Source organism: Lissotriton helveticus, chromosome 1_1, assembly GCF_964261635.1.
Source record: "Lissotriton helveticus chromosome 1_1, aLisHel1.1, whole genome shotgun sequence".
NCBI lineage: Eukaryota > Metazoa > Chordata > Amphibia > Caudata > Salamandridae > Lissotriton > Lissotriton helveticus.
The window spans coordinates 1,325,108,257-1,325,127,929 of NC_136057.1; the positions used below are offsets into that span (position 1 = coordinate 1,325,108,257).

At 44.0% G+C, this 19,673-nt stretch overlaps 1 protein-coding gene and 1 pseudogene across 2 annotated transcripts in view; both read left to right on the forward strand.

Moving 5' to 3' along the window:
• The window catches only part of LOC144796669 (mini-chromosome maintenance complex-binding protein-like), a 39,197-nt pseudogene extending 30,712 nt beyond the window's left edge, over positions 1–8,485 (forward strand).
• LOC144823579 (uncharacterized) overlaps positions 1–19,673 on the forward strand; it is a 190,956-nt gene that overhangs the window by 34,922 nt on the left and 136,361 nt on the right. Inside the window, exons 2-3 of one of the 2 annotated variants that reach the window (XM_078682207.1) lie at positions 13,854–13,970; positions 14,893–14,970. In XM_078682207.1, the coding sequence (XP_078538333.1) occupies positions 13,854–13,970; positions 14,893–14,970 (195 nt within the window). The remainder of the gene's footprint in view (positions 1–13,853; positions 13,971–14,892; positions 14,971–19,673) is intronic. The other variant, XM_078682215.1, reaches the window with a different exon arrangement.

The following is a 19,673-nucleotide window of genomic DNA, read 5'->3' on the forward strand; positions in this document are numbered from 1 at the left end:
TTTTACGCCGCCGTTGCGTCACTTTTGTGACTGCGGCGCACAGCCAGCGCCATGCTGCGGGGTATTCTGGGGCAGATACACAAGCCCCTTGGACCTCTTTTACACCACCGTTGCATCACTTTTGTGACGCAGCAGCGGCGCAAAGCCAGCACCATGCTGCAGGGTATTTACAACGTGACGCATCTGGGAAAAGCTTCACGTTGTACAGCCCTGCGCCACATGTAGGCTTTCCGGCACAGGGGGGGGACGTTCTGGTGCAGGAACGCCTCCTAAAAGTGGCTGAGTGAAATCTACAAGATTTCCCTCAGTCACTTTTAAGCCCTTGCTGCGTCAAAACCCTGCGCCTGCTTGACGCTGGCGAAAAGATTGACACAGCATTGTAAAGATAGGGCACCCTGGAGCCTTGCTGGAGCAGCGTCACGCTTGCGACACAACTCCAGCAATGCACCGGCTTTACAGCACAGAAGCGTCACGCATCTGTCCATTTTTGCCCCATGGTGCGCCGCATTATAAATGCGGCGCATCCATGGTGGCACAGCCGTGACGCACAATAACTGGCGCATCCCTGCTGATATGCAGGGATGCGCCAGTTATTGTAAATCTGCCCCACAGTGTTTTCACCTGTCCTCCATCATATGACCTCTTCTCCTCTTCCCCTTATAATGCAGTTCTCCTTGCAACAAATAGGGTGATGGAAGCAATGCTTGCACCTATATCAGCCACCGGTGATCGCCGCTCGAGACAGATTTCTGGTCTGTCACTTTTCGCACACTATGCCACTCTCAACAGAGAATTGCCATGTGCAAATCAGTCATGGTCATACTCCAATATGACCAATCCATCTCTAACTCCCAGGGCACCCATTTCAACAGCTGAGCCCCAAGTGTCCCCGACACTACAAGAGGCAGAATCTCCACCCGTGAAAGGCTCCTGCTACATTGTCAGTCACTCTACATCACTGAAGATCAGCAAATGCACAGAACAGTTTAATCGCCAGCAAAATCTAGGCGCTCAAGGTTGATTTCTTTTTCTAGACAGAAATCTGGCTAATCCATCATTTCCAACTCATTATTCATTTACTAGTCCTTCTCTATTGACTGACCCTCAGACACAGGCAGTGGCGTTGTTGTAATTCATCAAGACTTTTTCCTCTGCAAAAAATCTCACAACTATGTCATGCAACACTTTTGAGGTCTCAAACCTAGCATGGCTCCCCTCACCAAAAGAAGCCATTTGCCTTCACTCAATCTATCATCCGCCTGCAAAATACAAGGAGGTCACACATATCATAACAGAACAACAAACACTTGCAAAAAACCATTTACCTCAGAATCATTAACCTTAACTGGGGTGACCCTAGAGATACCCGCTACTATACTTTGAAGCGAAGCAGCATTTTCTCAACCACAACCTAACTCAGCTCTCCAAACAACCCACCAACACCTAAGGCAACATTCTTGACATAGTTTTTAGACATTACGTTCCAATATCCTGTTCTCAGTCATTAGAAGTTGAGTGGTCATATCACTCCATCCTCACTCTACGCATTAGTTTTGATATACAGCACACATCTTCACTGTACACAAGCTACCTAACGCAGAACTGCTTTTTTCACACATATCGAAGAAGAGCTATTTGTCTTGCACCATATTCATTGAGATCGAATACCTCCTTTTCGATGCAACAGTAACACGATGTTCACATCATACAAGGAAAACCTCACTTCTGCTATCAGCTACCTCTTTCTACAAAGAAAAGAGCTCAAAAAACCTGAAAGAAAGTGGAGTGAAGTGAAGTCATGAAGGCAAAACACGTGTCTGGGGCTAAGAAAATGAAAGATTTGAAGAAATTATTATTTGTCAAGTTCAGAACATGAAATATTGGAAGGAATTAATATTTAACAAGCTTTGCTTCCCTCAGTATTTTTCTTTCAATGCAATAACTTTGGGGCATATTACCAAGCAATAGCGATAATTATCGCTATTGCTTGGTTAGAGACAAAAATTTACCGCTGAGCTGCGGCGATTTTTATCGCAGATAAACCTTGGTATTACCAAGGTTTATCGCAAATGCGATAAAAAACAGCCGCAATGCATGAATATCGCTGAAAAGTCAGCGATATTCATGCATTATCGAGCTAATGCTCTTAGCCATGTTATCCACCTCCCATTGGATAACATGGCTAAGAACTGCTCAGGGCAGGTGTTAGCTTTTGGAGATATTCGCTCTTAGCGCGAATATCTCCAATAGTTGGTAATAGGATATAGCGATGTTAGCGACTGTTTCCAGTCGCTAACATCTTGGCACGCCCACTTTGCATGCCATTAGTGATAAATATCACTGACATGCAAAGTGGGGCCTAAGATGGTCGCTATCTCCTACTAGCTGTTGCTAACTGGTGTTAGCGACAGCTAGGTAATAGGGAGATAATTTTATCTCCGCTTTCTTGGCTTTTAAAGCCAAAAAAGCGGAGATAAACCCCCTTGATAATATGCCCCTTTATTCGGTCTAAATACCAAAAGGCCATAAAAGTACATAGAAATATTGCACATAGCTAAAGTCACACATAAAAGATTAAAAATGGTCATACATTAAAAACAATTACAAATGAATGCATCAGGGACTTTAGGGTTTATCGTCACATCGAATAACCGCACTTGAAATGAACAGAAAAGTGTGAGTCGGAGTCAGATTTCAGAGGTCATTATAATGTTACTAGCAGCCCGTCCCGACGTTGTCCGGGTATGAATTGCTGCCGGCCAGTAGTATATTGTTTTGTAGGATTTCGTTTAGATAGCAATTCTTATCTGTGACAGGCCTGTAAAACGCTCCGATTCACAGTGCACTGCTGATGCACTTAAGAGTGCGCGTTCAGTAGTGTGTGAACTCGAATTTCCCTACTTTATTTTTCCTTGCAATATTATATAGCGCGAACTCGACAACATGGCATGAGCACAATTTACATTACAGAAGAACACATTCATTTGTGGTAGGCACGGGGAGACAAAGCGATTTGCCTGGAATCACAGGATGTTGAGCTGATGCCGAGATTCGAACGTAGCTCCCCAGCTCTAAAGTTCGCAATTCTAGAACTTGTGGCGGGAGGTGTGTCTAAAAGTGTATGTCGGTGCTGGCCATCAATGAGAGAGACCTGTGCATTTTTCAAATGGGTGGTGAAAAAATATGAGTATGTTGCTGGAGATGTGAGCCACCGTGCCACCAATGTACTTACCGGGGGAGGGTAAACACCCATTATTCCGCAACTTTCTTACCACATACCATCACTCCGCATACTTTCATTACAAAAGTACCATGACTCCGCAATGCCATTATAACGCATGGCATTACATTTTATATGCTTTTACCATGCATACATTTACAACAAAATTCGTTGTAAATGCATGAATGGTAAAAACATGTTTTTTTTTGTAATGTTTGGATAAGGTAAGTATGGGTATAGGGGTATATGTTTTGGGGTACTGAGGTATATGTTTTGGGGTGTTTGGGTATTTTAAGGGTTCAGATATAGTTTTGGGTTATGGGGTACAGGGGTAGTTTTAGGGTTTAGGGATAGGTATGGGTTTTGGGGTACCGGGGTATTTTTAGGGTTCAGGGCTAGGCTTGGGTTTTGGGGTATAGGGGTATTTTTAGGGTTCAGGGGTAGGTTTGGGTTTTGGGGTACAGGGGTATTTTAAGGGTTCAGGGGTAGGTTTGGGTTTTGGGGTACAGGGGTATTTTAAGGGTTCAGGGCTAGGTTTGGGTTTTGGGGTACAGGGGTATTTTAGGGTTCAGGGGTAGGTTTGGGTTTTGGGGTACAGTGGTATTTTTAGGGTTCAGGGCTAGGTTTGGGTTTTGGGGTACAGGGATATTTTTAGGGTTCAGTGGTAGGTTTGGGTTTTCAGGTACAGGGGTATTTATAGGGTTTAGGGATAGGTTTGGGTTTTGGGGTACAGGGTATATTTATAGGGTTAAGATGGGTTAGTATTTAAGGGTGTTGGGGTATTTTAAGGAGTAAGGGTGGGTTATGATTATGGGGTGCAGGGGTATTTAAAGGGAGCAAGGTGGGATTAGCACACAATATGAGACATGGCATGAAGGGCGAAATGTACCACACGCCCCCAGCGTTTGTCACGCCCCCAGCACACGCCCACAGCCCAACGCAGACACGCCCACAAGGGACTACTTTGCTGGCACGGTTCTTTTACCTTTTAAATGTATATGGTGGGCGTCTGTATAGCCTATGTCCTTCTGCTGCATTTGCCCTTTCCAACGCTGTATTGGGTGTTGTGATTGGTGCTGTGGTTCCTGAGATTACCCGCCTCAAAGGTTTGGGCTCTCTCTTTATTATATTAGTATGGATGGATAAGCAGTAGGTGTAGTTAAAAAAGCATGAGGCGGGGATGAAGAGAGAACAAAAACTTCAAATAGAGTCCACCATGTGCTCCTACTATCACCTATAAGTAAACCCAACATGTTTGCAATCGGCATCTATTGAGCTACTGTGCACATACAATTCTTACAGACTAGCCCGTCCTTGATTGTCTAGTTCTAAGTGCTACTTTCAGAAAGGCACCGACAGTGAAGACAATTTCGGGTGAACCCAGGTATTGTAAATGAAAGAGGGTTGGTCTACAACAGCGGAGGCCTAGCCTCCGGAACAAGGGTAACAAAAAGTGCTTTCATGCTAGGCTGTGCAATTTGCAGAAGAAAGTAGAGATTGTGCAGAATAATTATTATAGGGGCAGGAGGAGACTTTATTCCCCACTGGGTCCGAAAAGTGTTTGAAAAAATAGGGACCAATAAATTGTCTCTGCTCTGAAGCGGAAAAGAAGTGACCGCTCCCATCTTGACGGGTCCAGAGACTACAAAGGGGGTTTGTGTGTTTATAAGAGACTATAATAATGCAACACAGAGGGTTTGGATAGTTGGTGTTCCAACCTAATGTTTGCACGATGGTCCTTAAATACTGTTTCCACCTCCGTCTTTGATTTTTTGGACGTATGACTGGGTTCGGTGAACCACCAGGATATACCAAGGGAACCAAGAGTATCCCATATGTAATTCAGCCAGGGTGTGGAGCGTGCCTTATCCAGTGTCAGGCATTCAGATATAATGTCCCTACAGAGCTGAGCTTGGTGCAGGGGCTCTTTCCTCAGAATGGGCCACATCGGGAAACATCCTTTACAACGCAACTTTTACCACGCAGTGCCTTTACGTCGCACCTTTTACAACGCAAACCATTACAATGCATTGCGCTGGGGGGCGCTCTAGGATAGGGAATAGGTTTAATTTACTATCCAACACCTTCCCTACTATCCACGGGGACTGTAGTTGGAATAGTAAATTAAACTATTCACTATCCAGCGCCCCAAAGCACTATGCGTTGTAAAGGCATGCGTTGTAAAAACAGCGTTGTAAAGGCATGCGTGGTAAAATCATGCGTCGTAATGTCATACATCCGGCCACATCTAGATTGGCAGGCGAAGGTGACGGAATACTTCAACGAGAAGTTGAAAGAGAATGATACAGTCAACTGGGTAACTGAATAATGTTTTTTTTTTTTTTTTAAAACAAAGGAGAGAGCAAGGGATGGTGTTCACCAAAAGTGAACGGAGAATACTCCTATTCCCCTGGTCAAGGACTGAGTCAAACAAAAAGAGGAGTACCACCAAAGGAGAAATTGAAGGTTTTCTGCAGGGTGGGTTTGTTGGCAAAAAGGAAAGAATTCATCCTTTTGTATAAAACCCCTCACTCACCAACCTAGTGGTGACATGCTTCATCATCGGGGTTCACCCTGGTGACCTAGCGTCACCAGGATGTGCTTCGACACCTGTAATACAGTGGAGCGGGTTGTGACTGTAGGTGCAAAAAAAGGGTGTTAAAAATTGTCCTGGTTTAACTCAAAACAGAAATTTTATTTTAAAGTAACTGGACAATGTTAAAAAGCAGTGGAGAGATAATGGTAGGAAAGTTACGGTCAGTGTATCTCTATATGTGTATTTGAGGGTTGGTCAACATGTTTCTACCATATGGGTTAATACCCGGTATTCCTCAGGACCAAAAACAGGGAGACGGACGGTATGGGCCCCCTAAAAGGCGCACCCTATCCTGAACCCCTGTGCACCTAATGGCAAATGGCCAATAGTATTAATGCTCAGTCAAAATGGACGAGCATGGGTAAAAAAAGACTTAGTTTGAGGCTCTCAAATGCTTCGGCGGGCAGGGGTAGGCTCATCACGCAGTGAAAACATATTAGTTTGCTGGTGAGGTAAAAGGCCATTAACCTACTTCTACCGTCCTCTGCTCGGCTGTTTTTGGTCCTGAGGAATACCGGGTATTAACCCATATGGTAGAAACATGTTGACCAACCCACAAATACACATATAGAGATACACTGGCCGTAACTTCCCTAACAGTATCTCGCCACTGCTTTTTAACATTGTCCAGTTACTTTAAAATAAAATTTCTGTTTTGAATTAAACCAGGACAATTTTTAACACCCTTTTTTTGCACCTACAGTCACAACCTGCTCCACTGTATTACAGGTGTCGAAGCACATCCTAGTGACGCTAGGTCACCAGGGTGGACCCCGATGATGAAGCATGTCACCACTAGGTTGGTGAGTGAGGGGTTTTATACAAAAGGATGAATTCTTTCCTTTTTGCCAACAAACCCACCCTGCAGAAAACCTTCAATTTCTCCTTTGGTGGTACTCCTCTTTTTGTTTAACTGAATAATGCCCCACTACATTACCTGAAGCCTGATAGTATGGTGAAATTCCGCTGTATGATGCAGGACATGTTTGATCCAGAGTTTTATATGGGTATCTATGAGAGGGTGGACTCTCTCACACAGGCCCGGGTTCTGCCTTTTGGTAAATACAGAGATGTGGCAGATTGTTGGCCTCACCAGGAAGTGGATGTGAACTGTAAACGGACTGTCACGTTGGAGAGACAGACCTTCTACTGTGTTACGGTACTGGGAGAATCACTGTGGGTGTAGGAAATCTATGCATGTTCCAGCCAAGCCAGAGTCTGCCCTTCAACCTCGTACACTCCCAATCGCCAGAAGAGAAGTTAAAAAAGATGATGAGGACATGGAACTGCATCCTACTAAACAGAAAGACCATCCAACAGGAAACCTGAATGAAAACCCCGGATATGGAGAGTCAAAGCGGCTGGAAAAGGAGGCCCCCACACAGCAACAGCCACAAGTCAACCCAAACTGTTCTGCTCCACTCAACCTCAATTTCCCCCTTCCTGGGAAGAAGGGGCCAGCCTTCCTGGTAAATGTGTATGATAACTGGGATGGCTTAAAGCTGAATGATGTACTGGAGATGTATGGCATTCTTTCAGTGGATTCTGTCTTGAGTGGACTCAGTGAAGATAGGGATAGCACCTCCGCCCTCTTGAATCCTGCAGAGTGCATGGATACTGCTGAGGAGCAGCAGGTACACAGCCCCCCTACTTCGCTCATTCCCATGATCCACGCCATCCAGGTGCAGAGTGCAGCACTTCAATACTCTGTTGCCAAACAGAATTCCTGATGGGGAGAGTAAACCCTTGTTTTCCAATTTCATGCCTGAGCTCTCTTTAGTGAGAGCAGAACTCCTGGGCTTCTTGACTCATGCCCTTCTGGGGTCGGCCTGGCAGTAGAGTACCTCATTCTCCACCTAATATCCACTGTGTACTCATGCAAGGATGTTCTGCCATTAGGGAAGTTTTACCGTGAACCTGAGCGGCTGTTCCAGAAAAGTGCCTTTACAGAACTTATATACCAGGTCCTTCAGCAGCTCTTAGCACAATCCTACAATTTGCGAATGCCCACACAGAACATGAATGAGTTGAAGTTTATCCCACGCAAAGACTACACTGCCAACCGCCTGGTAAGTGGCCTCTTGCAGCTGGCTGGAAACACGTCCTTCATGGTGGACGAAACTGCACTGGAGCACGGACAGCTAGACACATTAGGGGTGCACAACTTGGCAGCACTGGGAAACCTCATCACATGGCAAAAGGTGGACTATGACTTCAGCTTCCACCAGATGGAATTCCAGAGTAACGTGAATGTGCTGATCACGTCTGAGGGCAAATCTATTCTGCTGTTTAACTGCCGGGGACATCTCCAGCCGCAGATTATCCCACCCAACATGGAAGAGTACATGGACAGTCTTCTGGCAGCTGAGCTGCCGTCCATGCTGAATAAGTTCCGCGTGTATGTTTTCTTATTGCGGTTGATGGATTACAACATATCGTATGAGGTGACTAAGGCTGTGGAGGATGATTTTGTAGAAAGGTTAAAGTACAACCCCCAGAGTATCACAGCTGATGACCTCCACAGAATGCTGGTTGTTGCCAGGCTGCTATCTCTGAGTGCTGGTCAGACCACGCTGTCACGAGAGAGGTAGGTCAGGGCCAAGAGGATGGAGATGCTACGGAAAGGCCAGCTGGACCAGCCGAGTAGTGTCAACGGGAACGAGCCATGAGGAAGAAGTGGAGTTCGCCACATCATTCTCTCCCTAAAGAGACTGTGCTGCTGGGGCATCTTAAAGACTTTGGGAAAGTGCAAGATTCATATTGTCAGGTTTTCTAGAGCCCTTTATGCCAAAATATTTTTTTACAGAGGCCTTCTCAGGAAACCCCTTTGGTTTCGAAAGTTGTCTGCATCAAATTTCCAAACTTTAAAAAACTTTGACACATATGAGGTTGGATCGCTGAACTCTAAAAAACCTGATGATTTTATGAATCTTTTCGGTAAAACCAAAAGGGATGATGGACGAAGTGTTGAACATTGCAAGCACTCACCCCCAGTCAACTGATCTGGGTTTCATCCATCATCACTCTTTAGCTCACTCCGCCACCCCAGTTCAGACATGGCCATATGCAAATCAGTCTGACCCTGTGCCTCATGGGAACAGTCCAGACCGAACTGCCAAGCCATGTCTTCCCTAGACCGGAAACAAGCCTCCTGGGACCAGTTTCTGTCTAATCAGCCGTCATCAGCCAGGCTAGCTTGAATCTAGTGGCAAAGTGAGCAACGGACCCACGTCTGGGCATATCCTGCCAACTTAGGGCGAACAAAGCAAAACCAAAAGGGGTGATGGACGGAGTGTTGAACATTGCAAGCACTCACTCCCAGTCAACTGATCTGGGTTTAATTCATCATCATTCTTTAGCTCACTCCGCCACCCCAGTTCAGACATGGCCATATGCATGTGCCTCATGGGAACAGTCCAGCCCGAACTGCCAAGCCATGTCTTCTCTGGACTGGAAACAAGCATCCTGGGACTGGTTTCTGGCTAATCAGCCGTCATCAGCCAGGCTAGCTTGAATCCAGTGGCGAAGTGAGCAAGGAACCCACGTCTGGGCATACCCTGCCAACTTAGGGAGAACAAAGCAAAACCAAAGGGGATGATGGGCAGAGTGTTGAACAATGCAAGCACCTACCCCCAGTCAACTGATCTGGGTTTAATCCATATCATTCTTTTGCTCATTCCGCCACCCCAGTTCAGACATGGCCATATGCAAATCAGTCTGACCCAGGCCAGGCTAGCTTAAATCCAGTGGCACCCAGAGTGGGATGGGTATGCTCAGACATGAGTCCCGTGCTCTCCAATGCCATTCAAGCTATCCTGGCTGATGAGGGCTGAAAGCCCGAAACTGGTCCTAGGATGCTTGTTTCCAGTCCAGGGAGGACCTGGCTCTGCAGTTCGGGCTGGACTGTTCCCATTGGGCGCAGGTTCAATACTTTTTTGCATATGGCTGGGTCCATACTGGAATGGCATGGTGAGCAAAAAAAACAATGGATTTAGGCCCAGATCTCTGTACTGGGGTGAATGTATGACATTATTCTGCATTCTGTCAATCAATTATTCTTTTTGCATATGAATCTTTTCGGTGCCTTTTTCTAAATTTCTGCTGCGAAATGTCCTGATTTGATATTAAAAGTTTAATGCTTCACTCAGTAAATTGCAACGTGCGAAATATGGATCACATTGACCAAAACGCACTAGGAGGGCTACTGAGTCGTGTTTCGCTTGAAACCCACAGTTGAAGGCTATTGGTGAGTGTCAGTCCTGTTTTGATTGCTGGCAAATTGAGGTTTCTGATTTTTGCATAAAATGATTACTCTGTCCAATGACTGTACACCAGAGGAAGATGACCCTTGAAGTATCATACTGTTTAATGAACAGTTACGAAGGAACTGGTATTTAAATGTTATTCTGCAAACAAGTTTGGTACTTAATATCTGCTGTGCTCCGCATAAAATCTCACGAAGAACTAATCACATTTATGGAGCTGGGAAAACAAAAGTTTGGAAGAAATGAATAGTTATCAAGCTCAGAAAATGAAATATTAGAATAAATGAGTAATTATCAAGCTTTGCTTCACTGGATGAACCGCAACTTTGAAAAATATTGACCGCATTGACCAGAATGCACTGGGAGGGTTGCTGACGCTTATTTCGCTTGAAATACACAGCTGAAGGCTATTAGTGAGCACTAGTACTGTTTTGAGCGCTACCAAATGGAGCTTTCACCTTTTCCACCTTGATCCCTATCTAGGTGGTTTCTGCAAAGGTTACAGCACTGAAACAGCCACTTTAAAGATAGTTGATAGCATCCATAGAATACTGAGAAAAGAAGTGCAGGTCAGCTTGAGCTCATCAACCTTTCTATGCCTTTGATGCTATTGACACCCAAAGAACATCACCTGTAATGTCCCCCAGGATTCTATCTTCATTTCCATACTATTTAAATCTCAATGGAGGTGCTGAAACTCCTAATAAAGCACACCGGTTTCAAGATCAACTAGCATGCCGCCTACACCTAGATATACACCTACCCTCTGAAAGACCCCTTAGCAAAGATAGCCACTCACTTCCTCAAACTTAATATGGACAAAACTTAACTCATCCTCATGCATAATCTCAAATTCAAAACAAACTGAATAGCTTAATAAACTTGAAGCCTTCGCCTTCAATCCACATCTCTCCAGAGAAGTAAAATCATTGGGCCTTTGGATTGACCATTCCCTTTCTGTTTCTTTCACATCACCCACATTGATGAGCCAACCAGGCTATCTCTACTCACCCTAAAACACCTCAAACCGTTCCTCTAACCAACTAACTTCAGTCTGGTAATCATATCCATAGTTATCACCAGAATTGACTATGGCAACACAACTCTCACTGGCATTTCTAAATACTCTCTTGCACCCATTAAGGTCGTCCTCTACTTCATGACACATTTAATTTCCTGCCTCACAAATTTGATCACTTCACTACAAAACTAAAAGGCCTACATAGGCTCCCTATTGAGGCATGATTAACATTTAAAATAGCCTGCATTACTTTTAGAACAATACTACCTACATTCTGCCATGAAAAATTTCTGGAGGCATAAAACATCTTAGATGTAGAGACAACCTCAGACTTGAATTTAAAGATCTGCAAAACCAAGTCAGACAATTCCCAGTTTTGTGCAGAAGCAGCACTCCTCACACTCACTTCTCACTGAGATGTGCTGCCAAGAAGACCTGCTTGTGTTCCGCAAGCAACAAAAATCCTTCCTCTTTAACTTCTACATGAACTGATCATGCACTAAACTTCTCTGTTAAAGATCTCCTGCAATGTTTGGTTCTTTTTGTTCCCCCTTCCTTCGCCCACCTCCTTTTCTTTGCCCACCCATCATCCACTTGCCTCTCTGTTCCCTCTCCTCCCCTGCCTCTCTATGCTCATGTTCTCCCCTCTCCCACCTAGGGGGGCATTGCAATGTCGGGTGGAATCACTTCTGCCAGACACCGCATTGGTCATGGGACTGAGCGACACCCGGTCCGCAGTCCTGACAGCCCCATTAGGATGCGACCCAACACTGTTCGGTTGATTTCCTATATTTTATATGGGAGCATGCATTCCGTCCATAAACCGGCCGGAATGCCTGCTCCCATATTAAAATGGGAGGAATCAACAGGGGGACACCATTGGTGCCCCTTCGGTCTCCAGCCGGAGGCTGTGCACCAAAGGGGGCCCTGCTTTCCAGCATGGTTTCCATGTCGGACAGACCGGCATGGAAACCTTGTTGGACACCGTCATTGTAATCTCAAGGGCGGAAAGGTCCACCCTTGAGATTACTTGTGGCATTCCGAAAGGCAGAGGGGCTCTCAGAGCCCATCGAAGCAAGCCGGAGAACCGGTTGGATTCCTTACTGACCGCCTACATCCTAATGAGGTGGTTGGAAAGGAATCCAACCGGCCCATTGCGATGAAGCCGTAAAGGCTCCGACAGAGGAGCAGAGCAGTTTACGGCCGCATTGTGATCAGCCCCATAGTATTGAAAAATCTTACCAGTCACCAAGATTTGGTCTAGACAATTACTAAAGTCTGTAGTCCCAATTCACAATGGTAATGTTAGACCTGAAGTCTAAGTTTAGACCTCAAGTTTAACTTTAGACTTGAAATGTAAGTTTAGACCCAAAGTCAAAGTTTAGACTTGAAGTCTAAACTTAGACTTCAGGTCTAAATGTCGACTTCGGGTCTAAGTTAGACTTCAGGTCTAAACTCAGACTTCAGGTCTAAACATACACTTCCAGTCTAAAGTTAGACTTCAGGTCTAAATTTACACTTCAGGTCTAAGCTTACCTTTATGAATTGGGCCCTCAGCTTCTTTAAAGAAAGATTTACTGTAGGTTAGTTTATGGGTGCCTTTTTGTGTGGCTTTATGTATTAATGCATGTGAAACTTGGGTGAAAACAATAGGTCCCATGATGAAAAGTTTATGGCCAGTACATGGGGCCTGATTCACAAAGGTACGGTCTACGTTTAGACCTAAAGTCTAATTTAGACTAAAAGTCTAACTTTAGTAGTAGTAAAGTTAAGTTTTTGGTCTAAACTTAGACCAAAAGTCTAACTTTAGTAGCAGTAAAGTTAGACTTTAGGTCTCAACTTAGACTTTTGATCTAATCCGGCCCGTTGTCTTTAACAAAATAAAGCATATTCACTATTGTCATCTTACAATTAGGACCAGTGTCAACGGTGTTAGTCGATGAGTAATAGATGGATCCATTGGCAGAGCAAGCCATATGTGTGTGAAAGTTGCCATAAACTATAGTCATTACCAAATGGTTTTAAACATAATGATGGAGCAGGATCAAAGGTTATCATAGTGAGTTTGTCATAAACGTACTGGATTTATGACTGCACGTCTGCATTTGCTTTTGAACGTACTAAGAGATGAAATGACTCCCACTCACTGGGATAAAACGCCTGTTGCATCAGGGTAATTGATTTTTGTTTTTCAATAATAAACTCCTGCTTTGGAAGCATGTCATTGAAAAACAAAAAACTTGACCTTGTGGTTGCATCAAACATGGTACCCATTCAGCAAAGCTTCAGTGCCTTCAGTGTAACCACCACACCAGTGACTACACTGAAGGTTAACGTGGATCATTTAGCCATTAAGGGCAGTCTCCTGCTTGGGGACTGAAGCCACAGCCTCCTCTGACTTGGACTGCGTGCCATAATCCAAATGAACCAGAAAGAGGCGCTGAGCAGCCATTTGCAGGGACAGTTTGTATGGAACTGACCAACGGGCCAAACAGCTCATTGAGCTGAACTCCTACCTAGGAGCCTTAAGTTTCTTGTCCACCTTAATCTTTCATACTTTTGCCACTGCCATGAACATTTGCTTTTTCAAGGACCTATAGGGAGCAAAATTTTAGAACGCGTGCTTTGTTAATAATCTTTGTTGTTATCCTGAGCAATTATGTATGTCAAGTTAACATTTGGGTGTGGCATTATGTCTGTAGTACTGCTGAGGGTTTGCAAGTTGACATTGAGGATCTGTTAACTTTTCAGAGGTTCCCAAGCGCAGAGTTCCGGTCAAAAAGGGAAAGTCCATCCCCATCCTGTACGGCTTGCTGGGGGTTTCCTTCATGCTGTGGGTGGCTCTTGCGACCCTGGCCTACTTTGCTTGTAAGTATGCGTGTTGTTCACTAAATCCCTGTCCACTGAAACAACCTGCCATGCGCTGGGTAGAACTTCTACGGCAGGGTCAGCCTGGCCTACAAGGAAACAGAGCGATTTCAGAACACCCTGATGACCTGGAAGGCTGGGCAGGAACTTTCTATGATTGTTCAAAGTTGCAACTTTTCCCTCTAAGGATCTCCATTGTAAGAGATGCAGAAATGCTGCACTGGTGGTCACAAATACCAAAATTCCCAATAAAAAAGCACTGCTAGTTCTGGGTTGCAGGAATAGTGGACAATTACAACACTGCCCATGAGAAATGGAATATAGCTTGTGGGAATCAGACTTCCCATGCCGATTGCCACACAATAGTCCCCATTTGGGCCATAATTACACCCAACATACTGCCTACTTTGAGCAGATGAACTATCAATGTTCTCTTGATATGTTGTGCTATTGTGATGTTGTTGTGTTGAAATTGTACTGGGAAGTATTGAAATGTGATGTTGTTGACTTATTATTTTGTATTTTGTTCATGTTTTCATTACACTCTTGAGTTGTCTTCTGTTGTGCTTGTTTTTAGCTCTTTTGTGTTATATTTTGTACTTTTGTTATGTTTTTAATGTGTTGTTGGTTTATGTTGTTCTATTGTTGTGTTCTGTCATTGCTCTGTGTTGTATCTTACACACTTCAGCAAACTCTCCTGCGTCTTTCTGTCAAAACAAGTGCTCACAACTATCAAAAGTAGAAACCTACTACTGCTATAGCTCTCAACTTTTCAATACACCAATCAGCCTAAAACCATCTCACAGGCCATGCCTTAAAAATAACTTTTTCAAAGCTCAATCTATGTGATCTAGCTATTGACGCAGAATTATCTCGAATTCACACACCAATTTCATTATTGTTCCTGATTTTCCTTTCTCAGTTACACATATAGTGAGCCAACAGCGAGAAACCTCAGCAGAGCTACAGAGGCTTTGGACAGCCCTACGGAATGCAAGTAGTAAGTCAATCCATGTTTCCTTAACATAGTCAGTACAATCAAGGATTTTAAAACAAGCAATATGGTGACCTCAGCAAAGCATATATATCTTCTTATGTTGACAAATAACTTGCAACAGATGATTAGACATTTTATCCTGCACACCTGATGATATTCATTGACCACCTATTTTATTTTCATTGATGGACGGGCAGTGTCATCTTCAGCAACGGGAGGGTGTGTTAATCCAAATTATTTGACCAATTATGCAAGAGAATCTACTGGAGAATAGGATCTTGATTTTACGCTGTTCACATTGGATTCTTCCATTACAACACTCTTTATAGTGAACATACATAATACGTAATGTAAAATCATTCAGAATTTGTGCTCACTATCAGAAATAACGTACAATGAACTGTTAGTCTTTGACAGTGAAGTATAACAATCAACAATTACTATATAAATTCCTGCTACAATCATAAATTGGAAATACAAGCAAGGATTTTATAGATGAACCCACATAATATAATTATAATTCCTCCTTAAAGGGAATTAGAGGCCTTAGACTATAAATACAGACTTCACCTAAAATCAAAGTTGTGTCCAAATATTAATGTTGAGTGGTTTGTTTAGGAGCAACACATGCTAACTTTAAGATTATTAATAAAGTATTGCTATGCAATCACGTTTGAACATGAACAAAGGTATACATTCAGTAACCAAAAAAACAACAATTCCCTTTGTATATATTTGAACACACTGTTAGTGACTCATACAACATTCATCCAAGCATATCAATATCACCAGAGAATATCAACTGTTCACCAAGAACCAATATACAAATGTTTTCTTTAGTGAAATTTAGTTAAAAAGTCATTAAAAAAACGTACAAAGGATAAAAACACATGAATTGTTGCAACACAGAGTGAATGCCAAAGTAGAGAATCACCACAAAAGGTCATACACATAATTAAAAATCACAACAAATGTACATGGGAGAGTATAAAAGACATTAATATTTTGTCATTCTTTAGAACTAATCAAACAGAAATTCATTGGTCAAACCACTATTTTGTACAATTTCTTTTTTCAGGTGCTGAGCGGCTGCCAGTTACCCGCGTCGTCAAAGGGATTTAAAAAAATATATATATCTTTCACATTGGCGTTCTGTCCCTTTGGTTAGGGAGGACCCATCTCCTGTTGTTTGAGATACATTCAGTAACACAATAGAAATAATAGACAAGTGATAACTACAATAGACACATGAATCTAATTTTTTTGTGACAAGCTCCTGCATTAACCTCTAGGGTAAAAGAAAAGCACTGAGTGCATTGTAGTCCAATATGAACTGGATTCAGTTCTACGTATAACCTAGTGCTTTGTAAATTATAGCACATGGTGAACTACATTAAGCTCTAGGTACAATGGGTTATCTTGTACATTTTAGCTCTTTCTGAACTGTGGTGACTTATCAGTCACATTTATGAAGAGTAATGGAAATGGAGATTGAGGGCTCGATTCACAAAGGTAAAGTTAGACCAAAAGTCTAACTTTAGACCTGAAGTCTAAGTTTAGACCAAAAGTCTAAGTTTAGACCCGAAGTCTAAGTCTAGACCTAAAGTCTAACTTTAGACCTGAAGTCTAAGTTTAGACCAAAAGTCTAAGTTTAGACCCGAAGTCTAAGTCTAGACCTAAAGTCTAACTTTAGACCTGAAGTCTAAGTTTAGACCAAAAGTCTAACTTAGACCAAAAGTCTAAGTTTACTACTTTTTGATATTCCCAAAGGTAAGTTACTACTAGTAACTTTACTACTAGTAATTTTACTAGTGGTAAGTAACTTTACTACTAGTAAGTTTACTAGCAGTAAAGTTATTAGTAGTAACTTATCATTGTGAATACCAAAAAGTACAAAATGTAGGCTTTTGCTCCAAGTTACACTTTAGGACTAAACTTGAACTTCAGGTCTATTCTCTTCTATTCTGGAGTTCTTATATAGGGCATTGCTACCCGAAGGCCTCCCAGCAGACAGCGAATGTTGGTGGCAATAGGAAGTTAATCGCTGAACAGCCAGGTCTTCAAGGCTTTGCGGAAAGGAAGTTCACGCTCCAGTAGGCGCAGTTCCAGAGGAAGGGAATTCGAGAGCTTAAGTGCCAAAAACCAAGTGGAACAGCCACCACACGTGACCTACAAATCTTCGGAACCTTCTATAGATGAACTGAGGATGATCTAAGAAATCTCCCAGGCAAATATGGGGAGGCTAAAGGTCTTAATAGTAAGGGCCCTTTTTATTGATTGCGCTATTTATAATGCATAGGTTCTTAAACTGAACACAGCGTTCCACAGGAAGCTAATGAGGGTCTCTAGGAGCCCTAGTAGCAGAATTATGTTTAGGGATGTTCATCAGAAGTTGCCCAGCAGCATTCTGCACAGGCTGCAACCTTCTGATGACATAGCAGGGAGAGCAAAGATAAAAGGAGTTCCCATAATCAATATGTGATAGCACAAGGGCATGGACGATCACTCTTCTGGCTGTAAAAGGGAGAAGGTTAAGAATCTTCCTGAACAGTCTCAGGGTGCCATAACAACTGGCAGCAAGTTGTTTGGCTTGATGGTCCATCGTAAGACTGGAATCCAGCCATATCCCAAAGCTCTTTATTGAGATTTTAAGGGTAAGCAACTTGCTCAGGCAGTCTGGTGGGGGCTCGGCATTGCTGAAAAAGTTGGTGCCCAGCAGAATTACTTCAGCTTTGTCCTCGCTGAGTTTAAGTTTGCAGCAGGCCATCCAGCCGCCTACTTCCTGAAGGCATGGAGTCTGAGATAGGTGACTAGAGCTGGAGTCGGGCAAATTGACATGACTAACTGGGTGTCATCGGCTTAGGAAGCCAATTGCAACCCAAATGAGTTCACAATCTTGGCAAGGGGAAGAGTGGGGATTAGGGAGGATCCCTGTGAAACCCCACATTTGAGGGAGAAGCTGGCTAAGTAGCAGGACTGCTCCAAGACCAGAAAGGTTCAATTCTCCAGGAAGGAGGAGAGTCATTCTAAAGCTCTGCCCTAAATACCGGTCTTAGATATCCTGTGAATAAGAGTTAGAAGGTTTACGGTATGGAAGGCAGCACTAAGGTCTAGAAAGATAATGACTACAGAACCTCCTTCACCTAAAAAACGCCTGAGCTCCTTGACCACCGCCAGCAAAGCTGTTTCTGTGTTGTGTTGTGGCCGAAAATCCATATGGGTTGGATGGAGAACTGCCTTAAATGCGTGGAAAGCAGTACACAAGGGGGTGGTGATGGACGGAGCATCCAAACCAATCAAACACTCACACCCAGTCAAAAGATCTGGGTTTAATCCATCACCGTTCTTTAGCCCACTCTGCCACCCCAGTTCAGACATGGCCATATGGAAATCAGTCTGACCCTGTGCCTCATGGGAATAGTCCAGCCCGAACTGCCAAGCCATGCCTTCCCTGGACCGGAAACAAGCTTCCTAGGACCGGTTTCTGGCATTCCAGCCGTCTTCAGCCAGGCTTGCTTGAATCCAGTGGCAAAGTGAGTGAGGGACTCACATCTGAGCATACCCTGCCAAACTTATGGCGAACAAAGCAGTACAAAAGGGGGTGGGGATGGACGGAGCATCCAAACCAATCAAACACTCACACCCAGTCAAAAGATCTGGGTTTAATCCATCACCGTTCTTTAGCCCACTCTGCCACCTCAGTTCAGACATGGCCATATGCAAATCAGTCTGACCCTGTGCCTCATGGGAACAGTCCAGCCCGAACTGCCAAGCCATGCCTTCCCTGGACCGGAAAAGAAGCTTCCTAGGACAGGTTTCTGGCATTCCAGCCGTCTTCAGCCAGGCTTGCTTGAATCCAGTGGCAAAGTGAGTAAGGGACTTACGTCTGAGCATACCCTGCCAAACTTATGGCGAACAAAGCAGTACAAAAGGGGGTGGTGATGGACGGAGCATCCAAACCAATCAAACACTCACACCCAGTCAAAGGATCTGGGTTTAATCCATCACCGTTCTTTAGCCCACTCTGCCACCCCAGTTCAGACATGGCCATATGCAAATCAGTCTGACCCTGTGCCTCATGGGAACAGTCCAGCCCGAACTGCCAAGCCATGCCTTCCCTGGACAGGAAACAAGCTTCCTAGGACAGGTTTCTGGCATTCCAGCCGTCTTCAGCCAGGCCTGCATGAATCCAGTGTCAAAGTGAGTAAGGGACTCACGTCTGAGCATACCCTGCCAAACTTATGGCAAACAAAGCAGTACAAAAGGGGGTGGTGATGGACGGAGCATCCAAACCAATCAAACACTCACACCCAGTCAACAGATCTGGGTTTAATCCATCACCGTTCTTTAGCCCACTCTGCCACCTCAGTTCAGACATGGCCATATGCAAATCAGTCTGACCCTGTGCCTCATGGGAACAGTCCAGCCCGAACTGCCAAGCCATGCCTTCCCTGGACCGGAAACAAGCTTCCTAGGACCGGTTTCTGGCATTCCAACCGTCTTCAGCCAGGCTTGCTTGAATCCAGTGGCAAAGTGCATGGAAGGCAGAAGATTTTTCTTTACATGTTTTTCTCAGAGCTTGGAGACTGCGGGTAGCAATGAAATTCGCCTATAGTTTCTCAGGCAAAGGAGGTCAAGATTAGGTTTCTTTAAGTGTGGTTTGACAATGGCATGCTTCCACTGTTGGGGAAGCTGCCCATCAGAGA